The 21,429-nt window shown below is 42.1% G+C and overlaps 1 protein-coding gene across 1 annotated transcript in view; it reads left to right on the top strand.

The window, feature by feature from the left end:
• TMEM26 (transmembrane protein 26) overlaps positions 1 to 5,087 on the top strand; it is a 162,110-nt gene extending 157,023 nt beyond the window's left edge. Inside the window, exon 6 of the mRNA XM_075612967.1 lies at positions 4,371 to 5,087. Coding sequence (XP_075469082.1) covers positions 4,371 to 4,804 — 434 coding nt within the window. The 3' untranslated portion in view covers positions 4,805 to 5,087. The remainder of the gene's footprint in view (positions 1 to 4,370) is intronic.
• Positions 5,088 to 21,429: the final 16,342 nt, after the last annotated feature.

The following is a 21,429-nucleotide window of genomic DNA, read 5'->3' as shown; positions in this document are numbered from 1 at the left end:
ACATATTTAGAGGAGGATGTTTGCTCCCATCAGTAGAGATGGGTGAATTTAATTACAATTCGATTCACTGGTTGTTTTTAGAATCTCTGGAAAACTGTGAAAAAAATCTCAAATATGGTGCACATTTTTTAACTTTTGTGGGGAGCAATTTACAAACTTTCCCATCAGTGAAAGTGCTCTGTGAATTTGTAAACTTTTGCCTATGAGTGAAAATGATCTACAGTATGTTCATTTGTAAACTTTGACAATTTTTTGCATTTGCACTGATGTCCCTTTCAATTCTGTCAGGACATCCGTCATGAGTTTAGACATGAAATTGGTGTCTTGGTCAGTTAGAATTACCTAGTGTGGACCAAATCTAGAAAACATTTCCATCAATTTATTAGCCACCTATTTGCCTGTTACTGTTTTTACCCAGGCAATGCCTCTGGATACCATTGAATCATACATCAAAGCGTCCTACTTAGTCTATCACAACCCTTTCAAAGGCTGTCTCCACAAGAGGCAAAGGGGCAAAGGCACCAATTGAACAGGAGTTTTCCCGCTCTGACTGATGAGGTGGCACTCTGAACTGGACACAATTTAAGGACAATGATATAGTGCAAGAATGCCCACCGTTATTCTTTCCTGGCCTAAATGTTTGCATTTTTTTTAAAAGCTTTTGGCAGTAGAACCTGTTTCCGTACCTCACCAGTTTGCTTGTGCTTATAAGGTCCAAACAGTAGATCACCCACCAGCTCAAAGTGGGGGAATAACTAGACTTCATCAGGGTCACAAAATTGTCATCAATTTGTATACAGTAGGTATTTGACAACAGGAGATCCTCCCTTTGCACCTGGTGAGAATCAGGAAAAGATTGCTCTAGTATATTTTGTACCTCTAGGCCAGGGGTTTCCAAACTCAGTTCTTAAGGACACCCAACAGGCTGGCTTTTATGGATATCACTGTTTCAGCACAGGTGGCTCAAACAGTGGCTCAGTCAAAGAGCCAAAGACTGAGCCACTGATTGAGCCACCTGTGCTGAAACAGGGATATCCATAAAAGCCATGTAAAAGCATGACTACTTATAGCTACAAAAAATAGCACTCAGGGAAGATGAAAGTTCACAAAGTCCCACATGATGTATCCATAATGTAATCTTATTTGGATAAACAATGGCTGTTTTGTTGCAAGCGTATAAGCAAATGAAGCCACAGCAAGTAATGAGGTATGAGCAGGCTGGGTTTTCTAAGTGGGGACTACGAAATGAGAACTAATGGGGATATATAATACAGAGAACGTATAGTTTACCTCTGCATCCCCAGTCTGAAGAGCAAGTCCTCCGTCCGTCACTGTTGGATCCCGTTGCTGCCTTAGGCGCTTTGAAAAAGTGCCATCCTCTTGCGTTGCGGAAGTGTGGAGCTCCCGAGTGCCGGAGCTGGTAATGATACCATGGAACTCCGGTCCATACAAGAAAGATCCTTCCAGGCTGGATACCACGTGGAGTGCTCAGAGTATGATGGCGTTTTTCCGTGATGCTTAGTGGGTGTTCTCCAGGCAAACTTGCACAGCAATTCATCCACCCGGTGAGTTGTTTTGTGCCCTTTACTGGATCAGCTGTTTCATAACAATCGTTTTTTTACATATCCACAAAAGCCGGCCTGTTGGCGGCCCTTGAGGACTGAGTTTGGAGACCCCTGCTCTAGGCTGTGTAATCTTCTCCTCATTTTCACTTGGTCTTTTCCCTTCTAAAACTATAGTATTTTGGGGTTCAGTGCTTTTACTCTGGAACCTTTTACTATTTTTCTTAGCAGTAGAATGCCCTAAGCCTGTTTTTCAAACCATTTTCCTTATTGGTATTATGGGGATGGAATTTCAAGTAGTAAATCTCAGAAAAAAAATCTTTCTTGGACTCTGCTCCTGAGACGTGCCATGATTCTCAACCACAGATGATTTATCAGATTGTTCAATCAAGCTATTAGAGAATTGCCAATCCTTCCCAATAAGGCTGGTGTGAAAGTGGATAAAATAATAGAAGTAGAATTATCTGGGGTTCAGAATGTCAAATGAGTTTTATTGCATCTGAGTGCACAAGGGGACCGCTACAGGTAGCTGATCTGCCTTATAATCAAAAAAGAATATATTCTTATACAGTTTCAATTACATTTGTCCTTCCCCTAAGGGGTAGGCTTACTAAATGGAGAAGTACATTTTTCTTATACAATTAGCCTAAAATTACTTATGCGAGCTAAACATCTTATAAAGGCTAACCTTTCCTCTATATATTTCTGTCTCTATTTGGGTGATGGGGTTTCCTGAGAAGACAGCAAACATCAAAACACCATCTGGCCTTGGGTGTCAACATACTAGAGAACAGGGAAATGGTTCTTTACGTCTTGGGTTTTGCAGACAATTTTGCAATAGCTTTCCTGAAAATTAGTGAGGGCCGGTCTTTGCTAGCCTAAAATTATTTATGCAAGCTAAAAATACACAGTATAAAGGCAGAAACATTAGGGCCAGAGTCCCATTCTCAAGATGGTGGCATCTTGCATTCACCCTAGACATCTCCTCCCTTGACCAACTGTCCAGATATTTTACAATCTTCTCACTGGATATGGCAGCAAGACAGAAATAACTCTACAGCTACTGAACACTTATGCGAAAAAGGAAAAGTTATGATATGCAGTCACATTGGAAAAAAGTTAACTGTATTTATTGCACCATGAAAAACAGCACCAATATTTTGGATTCACTCGGGTCTGTCATTAGGTTTACAATACAATTTACCAAACCCACATTTGAACCCTGCCCCAGGGAAGTCATACACTCATTTACAATATTTGATTAGTAGAAAGGCACATTAGGGTCAGGGGAAATTATGCAAAGCATATATGAACCCCTTAAATAAAGTAAATAAATAAAATACATTTATTATAGATCTAGTAAAAAACAAACATGACTAAGAAAATAAAGAAAGCAACAATATTGGCAACTATGTTTAACGTTTGTAGTTCAGTTGCTGACCATGTTTAACTTCTGTAGTTTAATTGCTGTTCGTTCCAAGGAGTTATAAAAGCATCTGCAGAAAAAAATACCATCTGCTATACACATATAAAAACACAACAAATTAAACCAGGTCTATGTAACGCTCGGCCTGCCCACAAGCCAGACGAGACCCTGGGACTGAGTGGAAAGGAGTAATACCACAAACCTAGCACCAAACGGGGGCACGGCCGGAGTGTGGAAGTAGCGTAGGTGGTCCGGGTGAACAGAATGTAAAAGATACCGTACTTGACAGCTCCGTCGTAGAAGGGTTAAATTCGTATGCCAAGGGTCGTGGGTTGGAGAGGGCAGCGTAATAGATTGTCCGTAAGCCTGGGTCGTGGATTGGAGAGAGCAGGGTAGTACTTTGTCTGTGTGCCGTGTCCAAGGGTTGTAGAGGTCTGCAGCGTAGAAGTCCAAAGCAAGGTCCAAAGGGTTCCAGAGAGCAGCGTAGTACAGTCCAAAGCAAAGGTCAAATCCAGGGAGGTCAGCAAAGATTCTAGGGACAGGAGCAGCACTGAAAAGACCAGCGAGGCCAGGCAAGAGCAGACAGCACCAAGGTACAGAAGCTATGCAGAGCAAAGAGGAAATGGTGAAGAGGGATTAAATAGGGAGCTGGGACCAATCAGGGGAAGGGGAGTGACAGAGGAGCGGCCCAAAGGAGGACCTGATAGGAGAGCAGAGAATGAGGGTTTGGAGCCAAGGGGAGTGAGGGGAGGAACGGGGGAGTGACCTAAGGAAGACCCGGATAGGGGAGAATTACCAGAGGCTTTGGGAGTGATCTGAGTGAGGGGAGGAGCGGAGGGACGGACGAGGGAAGGAACAGAAAGGAAAACAGACCTGGGAGGTGGAGCTGATGGGGCAGAGGCACGCCAGACGCTTGTGCCGCATCAGCGGGGGCGGATTCAGGCGCCCGGCACCAATCAATGGCGGCCTGAGTCTGCGCGTACCCGTAGGGGTGACGCGTACGGCCCGGGGGTGCAGCGACCGCAGGAGGCAGAGGGAAACGCCTCCGGGGAGCCCGGACGGCCTGAAAAAGAAGTAAGGAAGCGCTAGACGCGGGTATACCCGCAGCGCGGATCCTTACAATTACAAGGCAAGCATGCTTACACATGTAACTATGTAACTACACAGTGGACACAAAATGGCAGCGGGTCATGGCTAACTCAAGTGAGCTCATTGAAAGTTGCAATATCACATGGATATGATGTTACAACTTTTTATTAGTCACCTGGTGGCCATATTTATAGTTTAATGTGTCAAAACCAGAACAAAAAGAGCCATACGTGGGAGATTTCTGCTTTAACAATTTGCTGTCATATGTTTTACAATTTGTTTTTTCTTTATAGTGCAAAATATTGGATGCCAGCCAACTTCATCATCCAAGAGGAACTTGTGTTTGCTGCTGTGCAGATATGGTGCAGACCTTTGGAACATAGGAATAAGCCTGTTTATACAAGATGGTCCATTCCTTATTTGCCGATTGATCCTTATGGCCTATTTCAATGTCATAAATCAGATGCTGGTGTTTTTCACTGCAAAGAATATATTAGTTGTGATGTTACAGCTTTACCGTCTTATAGTATTATTGATTGACTTCCATGCCTCTTTGGGAAATCAGGCAGACAGTGGGAAGGGGGCAGACAGTTGCTGTCCATGTGAATTAATTGACGGAGACAGAAATCTACTAGCCAGTGATCTTGATGCTGAAACAAAAAATGCAAAGTACAACAGTACTATCATTGACTTTGAGGATTCTCCATCAGTTTCAGAATGCCAATGAACTATGAGCCTTTCTTGTGTGTTTTTCTTTGTCTTGTACAGTTTCCTAAATCTACAGAAGAGGTTATAAAGAGGTCTGTTTATGTATTTGCTGTCTCTCACCACAAGAGACATTTATATTAACAAAATACAAGGAAAGAATGTTAAATGGAACCACAAGACGAAATAAAACCACATTTCTGTTTTGCATTAGAGATAATGAAATGTTCAACATTATAAACATTGTAAAGAGCAAACAATTTGTGGGAATTAAAGTATTGTGTGACAATTGATGTTGCAAATAAAGAGCTTAAAATTACTTTAATTGCGTAGCATTTTCTTTATTGTTGTTACCTAATATATATCAGTATACCCCAGAGTTCCAAGGTTGACACATAAGATGTTTAGTTGAGTTTAAACAAACAAGACATTGTTGCTATCTCTTATTGACATGGTATAATATAAGCATTGTTACACAGAATAATCGCTACTGAGATTTAGTAATACAGTCCACTTTGTGCATCAGATGGAAAATATAAAATGCTTCTAAATGAGAATGGTGTCTTTAGATTATAAATTGTATTTATGTTGGTCTAAATAGCTAAATGATAGCATTAAATACAGAGAATAAAAAAATAGCTACAATTAAAGGTTGACATGAAAAATGCACATGTTTAAAGCAAATTTCTTTGAAAACATTTACTAAAATATATGAATGTCTTTACATGTTTATTTATGCAATAAATTACGCTTGTACACCAAAGTGTAGATATGTTTTGAAGCATATTAAACTGCTAATGTAAATACAGAATGAAACTCTGACATCAAGATTCCTTCAACAGAACTATGGGCCAGATGCACTGGGCTCTTTTAGACTATTTAACCTAATGTTAACCTTAATGAATGTTAGTTTAATAATAACATCTACAGAATGCACGGTGGGAGGAGAGAGTTAGGTTGTGCTAAAGCTTAGCACCTGTTAGTGAATATGTGTCTTTGTGAGTCATAATGGGTTATGCTGTGGTAACACTAGGAACAATGAGGTTTGCTACACCTATAGCTGCAGTTTTTTTTAAAGGCATTAAAAGCTAATATTCACATTTCTTGAAAGGACACCTTGAATTGCACTTCTGCCTTACATTACAGTCATGATATAAGATATTGATGTTTAGAGAGCCTAAGAAGGTGAACAATACTTTTTGCAAGTATTTACTAAATTCTGATATGGGTTATTAAACCTTGATCCTGCGTTTCCTGCCATTGACTTCTACTGCAGTAAATGAGGGCTCAAAATGTCATAACCTGTATTGAAGATTAACAAAATTTGAGAATTCCGCACTCGTGCTGTCTTAAAAGTCTTTAAGAAACCAGACCCCTTTGCTGCTAGGCACATGGAGTCACTCCCCACAGTCTCCTAAACAAGATAACCCAAGGGGTATACCTGGGATATTTATTCAGATCTCACAGGATCTAGCAGGCTACAATAACAGCATTAAAATACACATAAAGTGACAGGAAATATAGTTGAGCAATGATTGATCACCTATGATGAAACCAGACCACATACATGCAAAAATACAATGAAGATGGTACAGTAGCTATAACGTATAGTGACTACAACTCACTGCAGCCATATAAAGTGCAATACATATAGCCCAAACCTTAAAGAAACCACAACAGATAAACCAAAAACAAACCCAAAACAAATACAAATATGAAAAAGGTGAAAAACGGGATGAAGAGGAAGATGCTGTAAAAACAGTCAGGACTGCAACTGCACTGCGGTAGAGTAGAATCCCCGTTGACACTTCCTGGTAGCTGTCCTGAGCCAATGGGCACGTGCACTGAGACAGCCTCACATGACCACGACATGTTTCGTAACACCGTACTTCAACAGGGGGTCACGTGAGACGCTGTCCACGCGCATTAAGTACCTCCTTCAGCCAACGAGAATGGCTAAATAAATAAAGGAAAGTTGGGGAGCTGGCATGGGGAAGGCAGAACCGTGCTGTGAGGCTGTCAAACTTTCACAGACCCATTGTTTGTCATGCGGCAACACACATAATAACTTAATGTGTAATGATATGAACTATAAATATATCATGCCCAATTTAGCTCGGATGTACTGTACACCTGCCAATATTGACATTCATAATTCAATATGTTAATAACCAAATAAGCAAAATTAAAATAAAATAAAATTATGTTAATCCAAAATACCATGCAATCTGGATAAGTACACACATTCACATACATTCACATACATTCACATACATTCACATACATTCACACACATTCACACACATTCACATACATTCACATACATTCACATACATTCACATACATTCACGTAGCACTAGATTATAAACATCTGCATAATAAGACATAATGTAACAACTAATCACAATATAAATGCAAGAATAAAAAACATGACCTAAAAACGTGTAATATGAATTAACCATTAAAAACTAAAATAGATAAAATAAATGCAACGGAACTACTGTTATCATGACAAAATACTTAGAGGACAGAACAAAGAAGTCACGCAGTATACAGAGCAAACATATAAATATGAATATTCATAATGCTATTGGTCATTACCTTATAAAGGGAGTTAATTCTGTCAGTTCATTAAAATCAAAAGGGTGTTTTGACCCAAATGTGTAAATCCAAAATTGTTCACGTTTTAAGAGCAACAACTCCTTATTTCCTTGTCTCATCGACTAGGGGATGGATTCAATCCCTCTAAATGTCAAAGTACTTGGATTACATTTGTGAATATCTTTAAAATGACTGAGTAAGGGTGTAAGCACATCTCCCTGCACAGCTATTACAGGGATCTCCCTGCTTTTATTAACATTTTAATACTAGTGTACGGGAGCAAGGGGTCTTCTGAGCTGAACCACGTTGATTTAAGCCTCGGGTACCTCCTGCTTCCCGAGTTACAGGCTCGGTTATGGGGTGCCAGTATCCCACTGCAGGATTTAAATCCCCATGTTCACATGACGCCAGAGATTTAAAAGCATGGGGTATATCGGCTCCTCATACTGGAGCCTGCATCTCGGTAAGTAGGGGGTTTCCGAGGGTGAAATCAATGCAGTTCAGCACAGGAGACCCCCTGCTCCCGCACACTATAATTAATATTGAAAATGCATGATCGCCTGTAAGAGCCATGAATGGTGATGCAGCGTCTCCATGCCGCTCTTCGTGGCTGCAATTTTTTCAATCAGTTGCCGCGTGATAGGATTTATAGCGCGATAGCACTCATTTTGTAAGGAATCGGGGAACACATCCTTTACGACGTGTTCCCTCCTGAGGGCTCAACCAGGGTGGCACTGAAGGGCGCGCGTGTCATGCTCGCAACGATGAGTCACGTTGCGACAATGCGTGTGGCCTGCGTGGGGGTCCGCCTGCACGACCCTGTGAGCTGTAGTCGGCGCTCAGTTTCAAGAGCTCAAAACTTTTGAATCTGTAGCTCCGACGTCTGATCACATGGCAGAATTTACCCTATCAGAGGACAGCAAGTCGACATCCAATGGAATACAAGCTCCCAGTGCTTGTATTGCATTGGTTGTTGACTTGCTGTCCTCTGATAGGGTAAAGTAGGTCAGATGTTTCAAAAGATGTGTACTGTTGCAACTGTAATTCTGTTCCCCCCCCATTCGCATCTCTCTAATATTCGCATCTCTCCGCCCCCCCCCCCTTTCGCACCTCTCCACCCCCCGTCTCTCTGAGCCAAAAGTATAGCTCAGATGAGAGGGAGAGAGAGGGGGGGAGAAAGAGAGGGGGAGAAAGGGGAGAAGAGGAGAGATCAGGGGGTGAGAGATGGGGGTGAGATATATGGGGGGGTGAGAGAGATGGGGGTTGAGAGAAAGAGGGGGGATAAAGGGGAGAGAGAGATGGGGGGAGAAAAAAGAGAGAGAGAGCAGGGGTGAGAGAGATGGGGGGAGAGAGAGGGGGGGAGAAAGGGGCAATTGAGGAGGGGGTTAGAGAGATGGGGGGAGAGCAGGGTGTGAGAGAGATAGGGGGGTGAGATGGGGGGAGAAAGAAAGAGGGGCGAGAAAGGAGAGAGAGAGCAGGGGTGAGAGAGAGAGCAGGGGTGAGAGAGAAGGGGGGAGAGATGGGGGGGGGGAAAGAAAGAGGGGGAGAGAAAGAGGGGGGGGGGGGAAAGGGAGAGAGAGAAATATGGGTGGGATATGGGTGGGAGATGGGGGGGAGAGAGAAAGAGGTGGGAGAGAGAAAGAGGGGAGAAAGCGGAGAGAGAGATAGAGCAGGGGGTGAGAGAGATAGGGGGTGGGAGAGAGATCTTGAGGCTCCAGAACCGATGCAGTTAGGAAGTCACCAGATCTCGCCTTCAGAGAAACAACGTTGGAGGACTGGAGGTTTATGTTTCTACTGCAGAATGTCGGGTCACCTGGTGCTTCACTGTCCCACGAAGCTGGGAAACGCCAACACTCAATGAGGTATGAGGGGATCACACACTGGGAATAAAAGCTATTAGTTATTTTCTGAATCACTCTAATCTTCACTTAGCACAGACCACATTTTATTACAACATAATTACTTTCTATTTGACACACAATATTATTTACAGACACAAGGCACAGCCATGGGTACATCTTTTGCACCCTCTTATGCTAACCTCTTTATGGGATTTTGGGAAACTGTTCTCATTTTCGGCGATACTAACCCTTTCAGAGAGTATTTTATTTTCTATCGCCGATATATTGATGATTTATTGCTTATTTGGTGTGGGTATTTACAGACACTTTGCTTTTTTTGAATATCTGAATGTGAATAGTTACAATCTTAAATTTACTCATAATTATCATGACATTCATATAGACTACTTGGATCTACATCTTTATGTAGATGTGAATCTGAAAATACAGACGGATATTTTCAGAAAAGAGAACTCACGCAATTCACTGCTCAGAGCAAATAGTGCCCCCCCTAGATCATTACTCCAGGGTATCCCTAAAGGGCAGTTCCTAAGATTGCGAAGAATTTGCTCTACTGAAGAGTCCTTCCTCCTACAGGCCGAGCAATTGTGAATGAGATTTAAAAATAGAGGATATAAAGATGGTGTCCTTGAGGCGGCCTTTGAGCAGGTTTTACATACTGATAGGGCGGAAATTTAGCTAAAGCTAAAAAACATACTGTTAACAATCAGAGGAAGTTACACTTGTAGACTGATCAGGCCAAAGAAACACCATTGTTTATCACTACATATTCCAAACAAGCTGAACAGATTAGACTCATCTTACACAAACATTGGGAATTCTTAAGATTCTGACAAAGATTTGGACGTATACCCAATCCAACTCAAGGGTAGTATTTAGAAATGCGAAGACTATCGGGAGTCATATCTCACCTAGTCTTTTCTGTTCTAAATACTCCAACTGGCTTTTTTAGGTGTGAAGACTGCAATTTTTGCAAATATGCGACACCTATAAAATCTGTTAGAAATGTACATACAAATCAGAGACATAAGATTGGTTCTTTCATGACTTGTAGGTCCAACTATGTGATCTACATCCTAAAATGTGCATGCGGTAGTGGGTATGTTGGTAGGACTATTCGAGCGCTCAGAATTAGAATTAGTGAACCTCTATGAAGTATCAAAAATTGGGATGATAGGTTGCCCGTGGCACGCCATTTCATCAGATGTCCTGAAGGATCAATAAGCACCTTCTCCTTTAGTACGATTGAACACATACATACCAATACCAGGGGATGGGACAGAGAGGAATACTTGAATTGTCGAGAAATGCACTGGATTTATGCCCTTGGGACTTTAGCGCCCAAGGGCATGAACACAGATTGGGAATTAAAACATTTCTTGAAATAATTGTTCTGTCTTTTTTCCGATAGAATATTTACAGATAGAATTTCTGTGATTGAGGATTTTTCAACTGTTGGCCATTTGTAATGTGGTCATGATACTGCTATGCTTATTATTGCATAGGAATGTTTCTATTTATTCTTTAATAACCCTTTCTCTATTAGGATGTACATTACATACATATATAGATGTTGATTGTTCACTATTCTAGATAGTTTAGAGTTTATTTTATCTATATTCATTCAGTTATTATTTTTTGTCTAGGTTAATATAATAATTGTTTCTTATAATATTGTTTATAGCTCTCATCGTATTAGTGGTTTAGAATATGGATACATATTTAGTGTATAATCATTTGACTATTTTTATTATGCCAGGATTATATTCATTTATTTATTTTTGTTTATAGGTATCTCCTAACATGGATGCATCATTGTTGTGCTGGTATTAGTATTTAGTTGTACACCCTAGATTAATTTTTGAACCTAAATGTCTCTCATATCGGGTCCGTTATTTTGTACTCAATCATTGTATTACAATTTTGTCTGCAGTCTTGGGTATATATTTCATATAATCTGTTATATTGTTCCTCAACTAATATTATTGATTTTTTATTAATGTGTAGGATTTTCATGCTCTGGAGTGTTCACTCCGTTATCAACAGGCTCCCCTTATAGTATCTACTTTCATTGTAAATTGTTCATTGTTTTTAATAATTTTTTATTGTGTTTATTTGTTTTTTATGTTTATCACTTTGTCTTTGTTGGCACATTTATTGTATTACTATGTATGCTCTTGCGCTGTTGTGTAAGATCCTCCGCACACACAGGAGTAGTTTTGTCTTGCGGGTAGTCCATTGGTTGACAAGTTCCGCCAATGAGGTCTGTCCATTTAGATTTTCATGCCATTCCACCGCGCGTCACTCACTGTTTGGGGCGGGGGAACGTCCATAACAACGAGAGCATTTACAGACGCGAACTTACTCTTTGACAAAGGGCTTTTGCCCAAAACGCGTCAGAGTTTTACCTCCGTGTCCCCCCACGTTTTCACCATGGATTAAAGTATATTTTTAACCTCATTCTGCTGGTGTACACACCAGCAGAATGATATTATAATATCACTGTTATTCATAGCTGTTCTCTGTATTGTTCCTTTGGATCATTCTCGCTGCTACTGATTGGCGTGATGCACGCAAATGGATGAACTGCCAGATATGTGAGTACTTGTTTCTTCTTTGATATGGATGGGGAGATTGTGACCACTTATTGACTGCTACTCCAGGGCCAATGTCCTAATGATACACTATTACAGGATCATTATATCGCCTGATAGATTATGGATTTCACTACATGGACTGTTACTACTCATGCCCTGTCAAAGGATATCAATATGCACTAGGTCTACGAGACCCACAAGGCTTTATTATAGTTTATCCACTACTGGACTATACTTATTGCTCAGGAGTCTTTTTTTGGATATATGTTTCTGTTTTTTTGGATACAGGTATATGTTTCCTTTGTTTACTGAGCACCGAAGCTTGGAATTTATTCCTGTGTACATATGAGGGGATCGCATTGGGTACCATTTCTTCTTCATTTCTTCTTCCCTTACTATTAAGAGAGGTCTGCCTACCAGGGTCTTGCTGCCGATACTCCTTGAGGGCCCTGGCTTTCTAGTTCCTGTTCTGCCTTCATCGATTCCGGGTCTGGGGAAATTTTGTGGATCAAGATTTCACTACTAAACATAAGATTCCCACTGGACAAGAAGTCAGTACCAGTGGGCCTAGAGGCTATCGACGGACGTCCTCTCCAGCCAGCCTTCATTACTTTAAAAACTCCTAATATTGCTTTCTCCACCAAGGACGGTAATAAGGAGGAGATCTCACTGGATGTTATCCATTCACCATCTGTGCAGGTAATTTTGGGCCTCCCTTGGCTCCAACAACACAACCCGCTTATAGACTGGACTGACAAGAAACCTATACAATGGGGTGTTGCTTCTGAAGTTGCTTGTGTTTGCTCGGTATAACTTTATTTATTTTTTATTTATTTATAAAATATTTTACCAGGAAGTAATACATTGAGAGTTACTTCTCGTTTTCAAGTATGTCCTGGGCACAGAGTAAAACAAATAATACATGGTTACAAGTACAGTTACATAAATGAACAGGGTATACATTATATACAAGACATTGCGTGCACAGTTAAAGAAAATATATATTATGAGCGTATGAAACAGTTACAGACCAGGTTAAAATGTGAAAAAGCCTTAGATTTGAAAGAACCTAAACTGGTGGTGAATGTGAGAGTCTCTGGTAGGTTGTTCCATTTTTGGGGTGCACGGTAGGAGAAGGAGGAACGTCCGGATACTTTGTTGAGCCTTGGGACCATGAACAACTTATCGTTGGTGTAGAGACCAGTACTCTGGCCAAACCTATGCTTCTTGAAGTATATGCAGATTTAATTGATGTTTTTGATAAGGTTCGTTCCGAAATCCTTCCTCCTCACCGTCCTTATGATTGCCCCATCGATCTTCTTCCCGGGGCTATCCTTCCTAAAGGTAGATCTTATCCCTTGCCTCTTCCTGAGACTAAGACTATATCTGAGTATATTCAGGAGAACTTAAAGAAAGGGTTCATTAGGGCTTCCTCGTCTCCAGATGGGGCTGGGTTCTTTTTTGTAAAGAAGAAAGATGGTTCTCTCTGCCCATGCATAGACTATAGGGGTCTGAACAAAATAACCCTGAAGAATTGTTACCCCTTGCTGCTCATTTCCAAATTGTTTTATCATCTACAAGGTTCTTCCATTTTTTCTATACTCGATCTTCGTGGGGCCTCCAATCTCATACACATCTAACAAGGGGATAAATGGAAAACGGCCTTCAATATGCGAGGCGGCCATTAAGAATATTTGGTTATGCCTTTCGGGCTCTGTAATGCCCCAGCTGTCTTTCAAGAATTCGTGAATGATATTTTTCGGGATGTCCTCAATATTTTTGAAATTGTCTACCTCGATGATATTCTTATTTTTTCTAAATCTATATCCGAACATATCCAGCACACCAAGCTAGTTCTCTTCCGTCTACGCAGGAATCATCTCTATGCCAAGACGGATAAATGTATTTTTCACCAAACGTCCACTTCTTTCTTGGGATACATTATCTTTGATAAAGGTTTCTCCATGGATCCTGATAAACTCAAGGCAGTTGTAGATTGGACCCAGCCCACTACTCTCAAGGCGATTCAGCTGTTTCTTGGCTTCGCCAATTATTATTGTAAATGTATCCGTAATTTTTCCGCCCCAGTGGCTCCTATCACCGCCCTGACGAAGAAAGATGCGGACACTTCTTCCTGGTCTCCTGAGGCATGCCAGGCCTTTGAAACTCTTAAAAAAGCATTAATTTCTGCTCCCATCTTACGCCATCTGGACCCTAAACTTCCTTTTACCTTGGAAGTAGACGCCTCGGATATTGGAGCAGGAGCCGTACTTTCACAGAGACTGTCTCCCCAGGATAAGCTACATCCCTGTGGGTTTTTCTCAAAAAAATTCTCCCCCGCAAAACAAAACTACGATGTTGGCAACAGGGAACTCTTGGCCATCAAATTTGCTCTGCAAGAGCGGAGAAACCTCCTGGAGGGTACTGAAAATCCGATTTCGATCCTCACGGGCCATAAAAATCTATTATATATCGAGGGTGCCCATCGCCTCGGTTCCCGTCAGGCTCGCTGGGCATTGTTCTTTTACTGATTCAACTATATAATTTCCTACATTCCTGGTACTAAGAATATATAGGCTGATGCCTTATCCCGTCAATTCGTCAGTGAAGACAGATCCAAAGACATTCCTGAGACCATCCTACCCGCCAAATATGTCATCTCGGCTAACTCTTTTGATGTACTGGACAAGATTTTGGAGGCTAAGATGCTCATCCCCAAGGGTGTGGAAGTGCCGGAGGGCTGTTTGTATGCTGCACCTCAATTTCAGCAGAAGATCCTTGAGTGGGGTCACTCCTTTAAGTCTGCTGGTCACCCTGGTACAAAGAGAACTTCCGATCTGGTCAGACGGACCTCCTAGAGGAAGAAGAGAAGAGGGCGTGGCAGCAGACGGTAAAAAGAGCCCCAGAAGACCCCAGATGAAGCCGGAAGATGGAAGAACACAGATGAAGACGGTGACGGAATGAATTACAAAGAAAAGAGAAACTTCGTTTATTATTTTATGGTTTATTATTTTATGTTTTTTTATTTTATGGGTTCCTGTGCGTGGATTGGTTCGAGAGTAAGCGGTTCAACGGGAGTCGATGAGTGGGTCAAGTAATGGTAAGTCAACAAAAGATATGTATTTTTTTTAACTTGTACATGTTTTTTTTTTAAACATGTGATAGTTTTTTTTAAAGATAATTTCTTGCCACTGTATGTATGTATGTATGTATGTATGTATGTATGTATGTATGTCTAGATCGATATATACATACAGGGTAAGAAATGATTTTGTAGGAAATGCTTGTTTTGCTGTATTTAAAATGTATTTTGCTATGCTGCTATGCTTAAAGGTGTGTAATGTAATTTTTAATTAGATAGATGTAATTTTTAGTGTTGTATGCTGTACTTTAGGTCAGGGTGAGGCTTGCTTTTTTATAGTGGATTATTTTTGGTACTTATATTTTGTCAGATGGTAACTTTTTTGGAGAATGGTTTTGTTTAACGATTAAAATAGTTAAGTGTGTAATTGATTTGGATGGTATTTTAATTGATTTGGGATTTGATTAATTAATGGTAATTTATTTCTGTTGCCTTGCTTGGTTTAAATAGTATACTTGTTTGGATTTCATTGTATTTTGTTTGGAATATTTTATTGTTAACATTGAGTGGCAGAGGGTACATGGTGCACAAATTTTATACATCATGTATACAATGTAAATTCAATGTTTTGATTGGCATTTGATGCTCTTGATTGGAAGTTGAGAATGATTTTATTAGGAAATAGGATTTTGTTTTACTGTGGCTGATATGGAGAAGTGGTATTTTTATTTGTGCATGTTTTTGTTAACCCTTAAACATTTCTTTGTATATTGGTTAATCATGTGTGTGTGTGTGTGTGTGTGTGTGTGTGTGTGTGTGCGTGTGTGTGTGTGTGTGTGTGTGTGTGTGTGTGTGTGTGTGTGTGTGTGTGTGTATGTATATATATATATATATATATATATATATATTTGCATAATTAAGCCACTGTACAAGTGAATGGGTGAAGGGTGGGTATCGGGACAAGGGTGGCTTTACCCCTTAATTACCTTTGTAGTTATTATCCGATATGGTGATTAAGGGAGTTATTGGTATCAGAATGTTATTGTAATATATTGGCTATGTATTGTGTTGGCAACGGAGGACCACAGGGAATTTGCTGGAGAAGGGGCTTCATATTTATGAGGTTAGTAGAACTTTATTTCTTTTATTATGCTAGTTAATGTGTTTCATAATGGGCAAATAATCTATTATCCATATCTGGATAATAGTTATTTTGCACATTATTGTACTGTATGTGTTGGGGGGGGGGGGAATTGGTGTATTTAATGTATTGGATAGGTTTATTTATTTTTACATACAGGGTTCTTACCTTAGGTCTGCGGAGACCTCTGGAGACCACCTGAGGTCTCCTCGGACTTCTCACGGGTAAACGACTGCTGTAGGGCCACCTGTGGGGAAGAACCGGTGGCCCCACATGTGCTGTGGGGGCACTGCGGACCCGTAGGGACCACCCAAGGGCCCCCAGACCACCGTGTGAACCACCAGAGGCCCCTCAGACACCTGTGAGTCTGACACGGGGCGACACCTGTGAGTCTGACACGGGGCCCCCCCAGACACCCGCAGGCCTACCCGTGGAGACCCCAATGTGGCCCACGGTGACCCACGGAGACCACCTGGTGGACCATGGCGCCTGGAGGGACCACCTTTAAGCCTCCAGACCCTGTTTCAAACCTGATGCTGGGCTACTGTGAGGTCTACGGACACCCGTCAGGGCCACCGGGGACTCCGGTGGGCTTGGGGTATTAACCCTGTATGTAAAATAATAAATCATTTATTTTATGGGGGGGGGGCACAGGTGGTGGGTTATGTATTTAATAAATATAATGATGTTTATTGAGGGGCTGTGTATTGTTTTTATTGTGGGTACTGGGGGCGGGGGAAGGGGGTATTGGCCCCAAGGGTATGTGGGTAGGCCTCCCGCCTGGGTAGTGTGTGAGGGTGGTTAGGCCTCTCGGGGTGGGGGGTGGGTAGTAGGGGAGAGTATTTAGGCCTTCCAAGTGGTGGGTGAGGGTGGGTTAACCCCTTAATGACTGTGGCGGTTAATAACCGCTAAGGTGATTAAGGGGTCAGGGGACATTATATTGGCTGTTTTTATTCTTGTTTATGTTTTGCAGCATCGGAGGGGGCATGGACAGGGATGAAGATGAGGATGGCCTTCATCATGGCAGCCGGACAAGGGTGAGTGCTATATGTATTTATTGTGCTTTATGTATTTTTAATAGGCAAATGCACTATTATCCATTTGTGGCTAATAGTAATCGTGCCCATTAATACACGGTATGTGTTGGGGGGGTGAATTTATTTATAAGTATTTATGTGTTTATTGGGACAATTTATTTTTTGTTTCCCATCCATGGAAATCATTTCTTGTGGGTTGTGCTTGCCTGAGACTGCACTGCCATGCCATTAAGGAGCTGAGTATCATCCTTTTTTTCCCATCATTATGATATATGTATTTGGGTCACTGAAGTACTTATTTAACATGCTTCCTTATTGATATAAATTGTGTTATGGCAATAGGCTTACAGGTTTTTGTCATCTAATATCCTGCATATTGGTATAGAATATCTGTTATTTATTTTACAATATTGTATATGTTTTTTTCAAGGTTTATTATTTAATTACCTTCAGCTCAGTATCATTTACTATGGCCGGCCGGTCTTTTGTTTTCACTGTGGGAACTACTCACTCTTTGATACTGTATCATTCATGCTGGGTTTACAATATTGTATTTTTGTGGTTTTCTTGGGTTTATTCACATGATTTTCTGTTTTATTTAGTTAGGCAGGTTCTTCAGTCAGCTGTTTGTGTTTTTCATTATTTTTTGATTTAATAAATTACCATTACTATTTTTGCATATATTTGTCTGAGTGCTTTTTAGAGGTTTTCTTCTTTGTGTTTATATATATATATATATATATATATATATATATATATATATATATATATATATATATAAAATAAAAAAATAAATAGATGATACCGTTCTGTGGCTAACGAAATGCTTTTATTTGTGCGAGCTTTCGAGATAAACTGATCTCTTCTTCCGGCGATGTTACAATGAATGAAACAAGGGTATACTTAAAAACAGTGTCTCTTGGAATGTTATCTGTGCTGGTCCTTCCCCCGGTGTGGATGTGTTTAATGACTAGAGGTGTCAAAAGGTTCCTGAAAGCAAGTGAAGAAAGAGTGTGTGTGTGTATCAGTGTGAATAAAAATGAATGGAGAGCCCACAGTATATACAGTGCTTTACACAAGGTGTGTGTGGCGTGGGAGTGGATATAAATGATGTGGGTGGGTGTGGAAATGTGAGAGTTTGTAGCACAACTAAAAGTGTGTGTGGATACTTTGTGGTCCCTATTGGTGTATAGGTATGGAAAAACAAGGAGTATAAGTATGTGTGAGAGACAGCTGTGTGTGCATACATATAGCACAGTATGTACAGACATATATATATATATGTATTTATTGTGTGGCTGTTGTGTGTGTATTTTTTTTATTGTGGGTAGCGGGTGGGTGAAGGGGGTATTTGGCCATTGGTGGGTGTTTAGGGCTTGCGGGTGGGTATCGGGAGGGCTTCACCCCTTCATGACCATAGTGGTATTAACCGCTAAGGTAATGAAGGGTTAAGTCCACCCGCAACCCCCCCGTAAGCCCTAAACAGCCACCAAGGGCCAAATACCCCCTTCACCCACACCCGCTACCTACAATAAACCTGGAATGGCTGGTTAACCCCTTCATTGCCTTAGCAGTTAGCCGCTAAGGTAATGAAGTGGGCTTTACATGCATTTTTCCTGCCTCGGATGCATGCCTGGGGCCTCCAGTGCTGGTATTAATGGTATCAGCTCCGGAGAACCCCGGCATCAATCCGAGCAAGGAAAAGGGCCTGATTTTTTTCTAAGTGCCGTTCCGTCGCTCATCCTCAGCCTCTCCCCAGGAACTTGTCAACTTTTTGGGGCGAGACGGATTTGCGTGAAAATCTAAATTCTAGAGCGGCGAGTAGCGGCACAAAGCTACTCGGCGCTACTAGAATTGAGCGGGTTTGAAAACATGGCTAGTTGCGGTGCAAAGTGTTTTTTTGCCACGCCGATGGCGTAAAAATAAAAACCGCCAAAAAACGTGGCTTTTTTTTGCTTTTTGCCAATTTTTCGGGGCTAACTGAATCGTGGTATGCATTTTTGGCGCAAAACGGACGAAAAGTGACTTTGCGCCGCTTTCTGCATGAGGCCCTAAGAATCTAAAGCCTTATCCCGTCAATTCGTAAGTGAAGACAAATCCGAAGATATTCCTGAGACCATCTTACTTGCCAAATATGTCATCTCGGCTAACTCTTGCACTGGACAAGATCATGGAGACTCAAATGCACATTCCTGAGGGTATGGAAGTGCCGGAGGGCTGTTTGTATGCTGCACCTCAATTTCAGCAGAAAATCCTTGAGTGGGGTCACTCCTCTAAGTCTGCCGGTCACCCTGGTACAAAAATAACTTCTGATATGATCAGACGCACCTTTTGGTGGCCCAAAATGTTTAAGGATGTCAAGGAATTAATCAACTCATATTCCACCTGAGCTGAAAATAAGTCCGCCCGGAATAAGCCGTCTGGTCTGCTTCGTCCTTTACCCATTCCGGACCGACCGTGGACCCACTTATCAATGGACTTTATTGTTGAGCTTCCGGTTTCTAGTGGGATGAATACTATTCTCGTTATGGTTGATAGGTTTTCCAAACAGGCCCATTTCATTCCCCTCAAGGGTCTTCCTAATTCTGCCACCTAAGCAGATATTTACATTAAAGAAATATTTCGTAATCATGGAGTTCCACTCTCTATAGTGTCCGATCGGGGGTCACAGTTCGTCTCGAAATTTTGGCATGCCTTCGCTCAAAGGTTGGATATCACTCTTCTTTTTTCTTCTGGGTACCATCCCCAAACCAACGGACAAACCGAAAGAACAAACCAGTCATTAGAGCAATATCTGCAATGCTTTATTTCGGATGCACAAGATGACTGGGTGGAACTACTCCCATGGGCCGAATTCGCCCATAACTCGCTTAGAAATGAGTCCACCCTAGAATCATTATTTTTTTTTTTTATAAATTATGGGTTCCATCCAGCTTGTCTTCCTATTTCTTCCAATCCTTCCGGAGTTCCCGCAGCAGATTCCAGAGTGAACTCGCTTCAAAATTCTTGGAAGAGAATTCAAAAAACTATACTGGAAGCAGTACTCAGACAAAAGACACAGGCAGATCGCCATCGCCGTGAGGCTCTCAAGTTTAGGCCAGGAGACAAGGTGTGGCTTTCATCTAAGAACATAAAATTGAAGACACCTACACTGAAACTGGCTCCAAGATTCCTGGGTTCAGTCACCATTCTCAAACATGTCAATTCCGTGGCGTACTGCTTGCAACTGCCTCAGTCTATGAGAATCCTGGCAGTCTTTCACGTCTCATTGTTAAAACCTGACATCTCACCCAAACCTCCACCTGTCATCATACAGGGTCAAGAAGAATTAGAAATTCAATCCATAATCGATTCCAGATACTCCAGAGGAGTGGTCCAATTCCTCGTACACTGGAAAGGTTTTGGGACAGAGGAACGTTCTTTGATACCTCTTCATCAGATTCATGCTCCTGGATTGTTGAGGCGGTTCCACTCCAGGTTCCTGCACAAGCCTTATGGGAATCGTCCTGAGGCCGATCCTGTACTGCCGGTACTGTAAGGAATCAGTGAACACGTCCTTTGCGACATGTTCCCTCCTTACCTGTCACCACACAGACTTCCACTCTGGATCCAGCGCATGCGCGCACCCCCGCTCTGCTTACAGAGCGCACGCACGTGCAGAACTTCTAGGTTGCCACAGAGCTTAGCTCTGCCCTCTCAGATGCATCACGTTTCTCTCATGCACGGCGCGCACATGTGATGCTGTGCACCGCTCTCCAGCTATGTTGCAAGTTCTCATCAAGCCCACTTGTCTCCTGCAGCCAATCCTTGCATCCGAAGAGGCCGCGCCTACGCTCCGCCTCCTTTGCTACTGATTCCTGTATGCTACAAATGCCCTGCACTTCACTTCCTGTTTTGCTGAGCATAACTGGTTTTAGCTTTGAGCTCCTGCTGTTGTTGTGACTTGCTCCTGTCTTGTCTTTTCTTGCAGTTTGGAATCTACATGTTCCGACCCGGCTTGACTTCTGAACCCCTCTGGATATTGATCCCGGCTTACCCTCGACTCTGCATACCTCTCTGTCACGACTCTCGGTCCCTCGCACGCTCCCGCGCGGACTCCGTGGACCCGCACATACCTCCGCTCCGGCCCGACACCTACTGGCAACCTTCCGCGCTGTCCTCCTCCATCACGCGCCTCTCCCCGCATGTGCAGTGCACTCCCCTCGGGAGCGTCAGTCCCCACTGATGCGCTGCGCAGGCCATGCCCCCGCACCGCGGGAATGGAGGGCAGAAGCAAGATATGTCACCTGTGTGTGACGCGCGCGCGTGACGCACGCGCAACGCCCCC

Source organism: Ascaphus truei, chromosome 8 (assembly GCF_040206685.1).
Source record: "Ascaphus truei isolate aAscTru1 chromosome 8, aAscTru1.hap1, whole genome shotgun sequence".
NCBI classification, from domain to species: Eukaryota; Metazoa; Chordata; class Amphibia; order Anura; family Ascaphidae; genus Ascaphus; species Ascaphus truei.
Note: the sequence above shows the minus strand (reverse complement) of the source record. Positions and strands in the feature narration are given on the sequence as shown.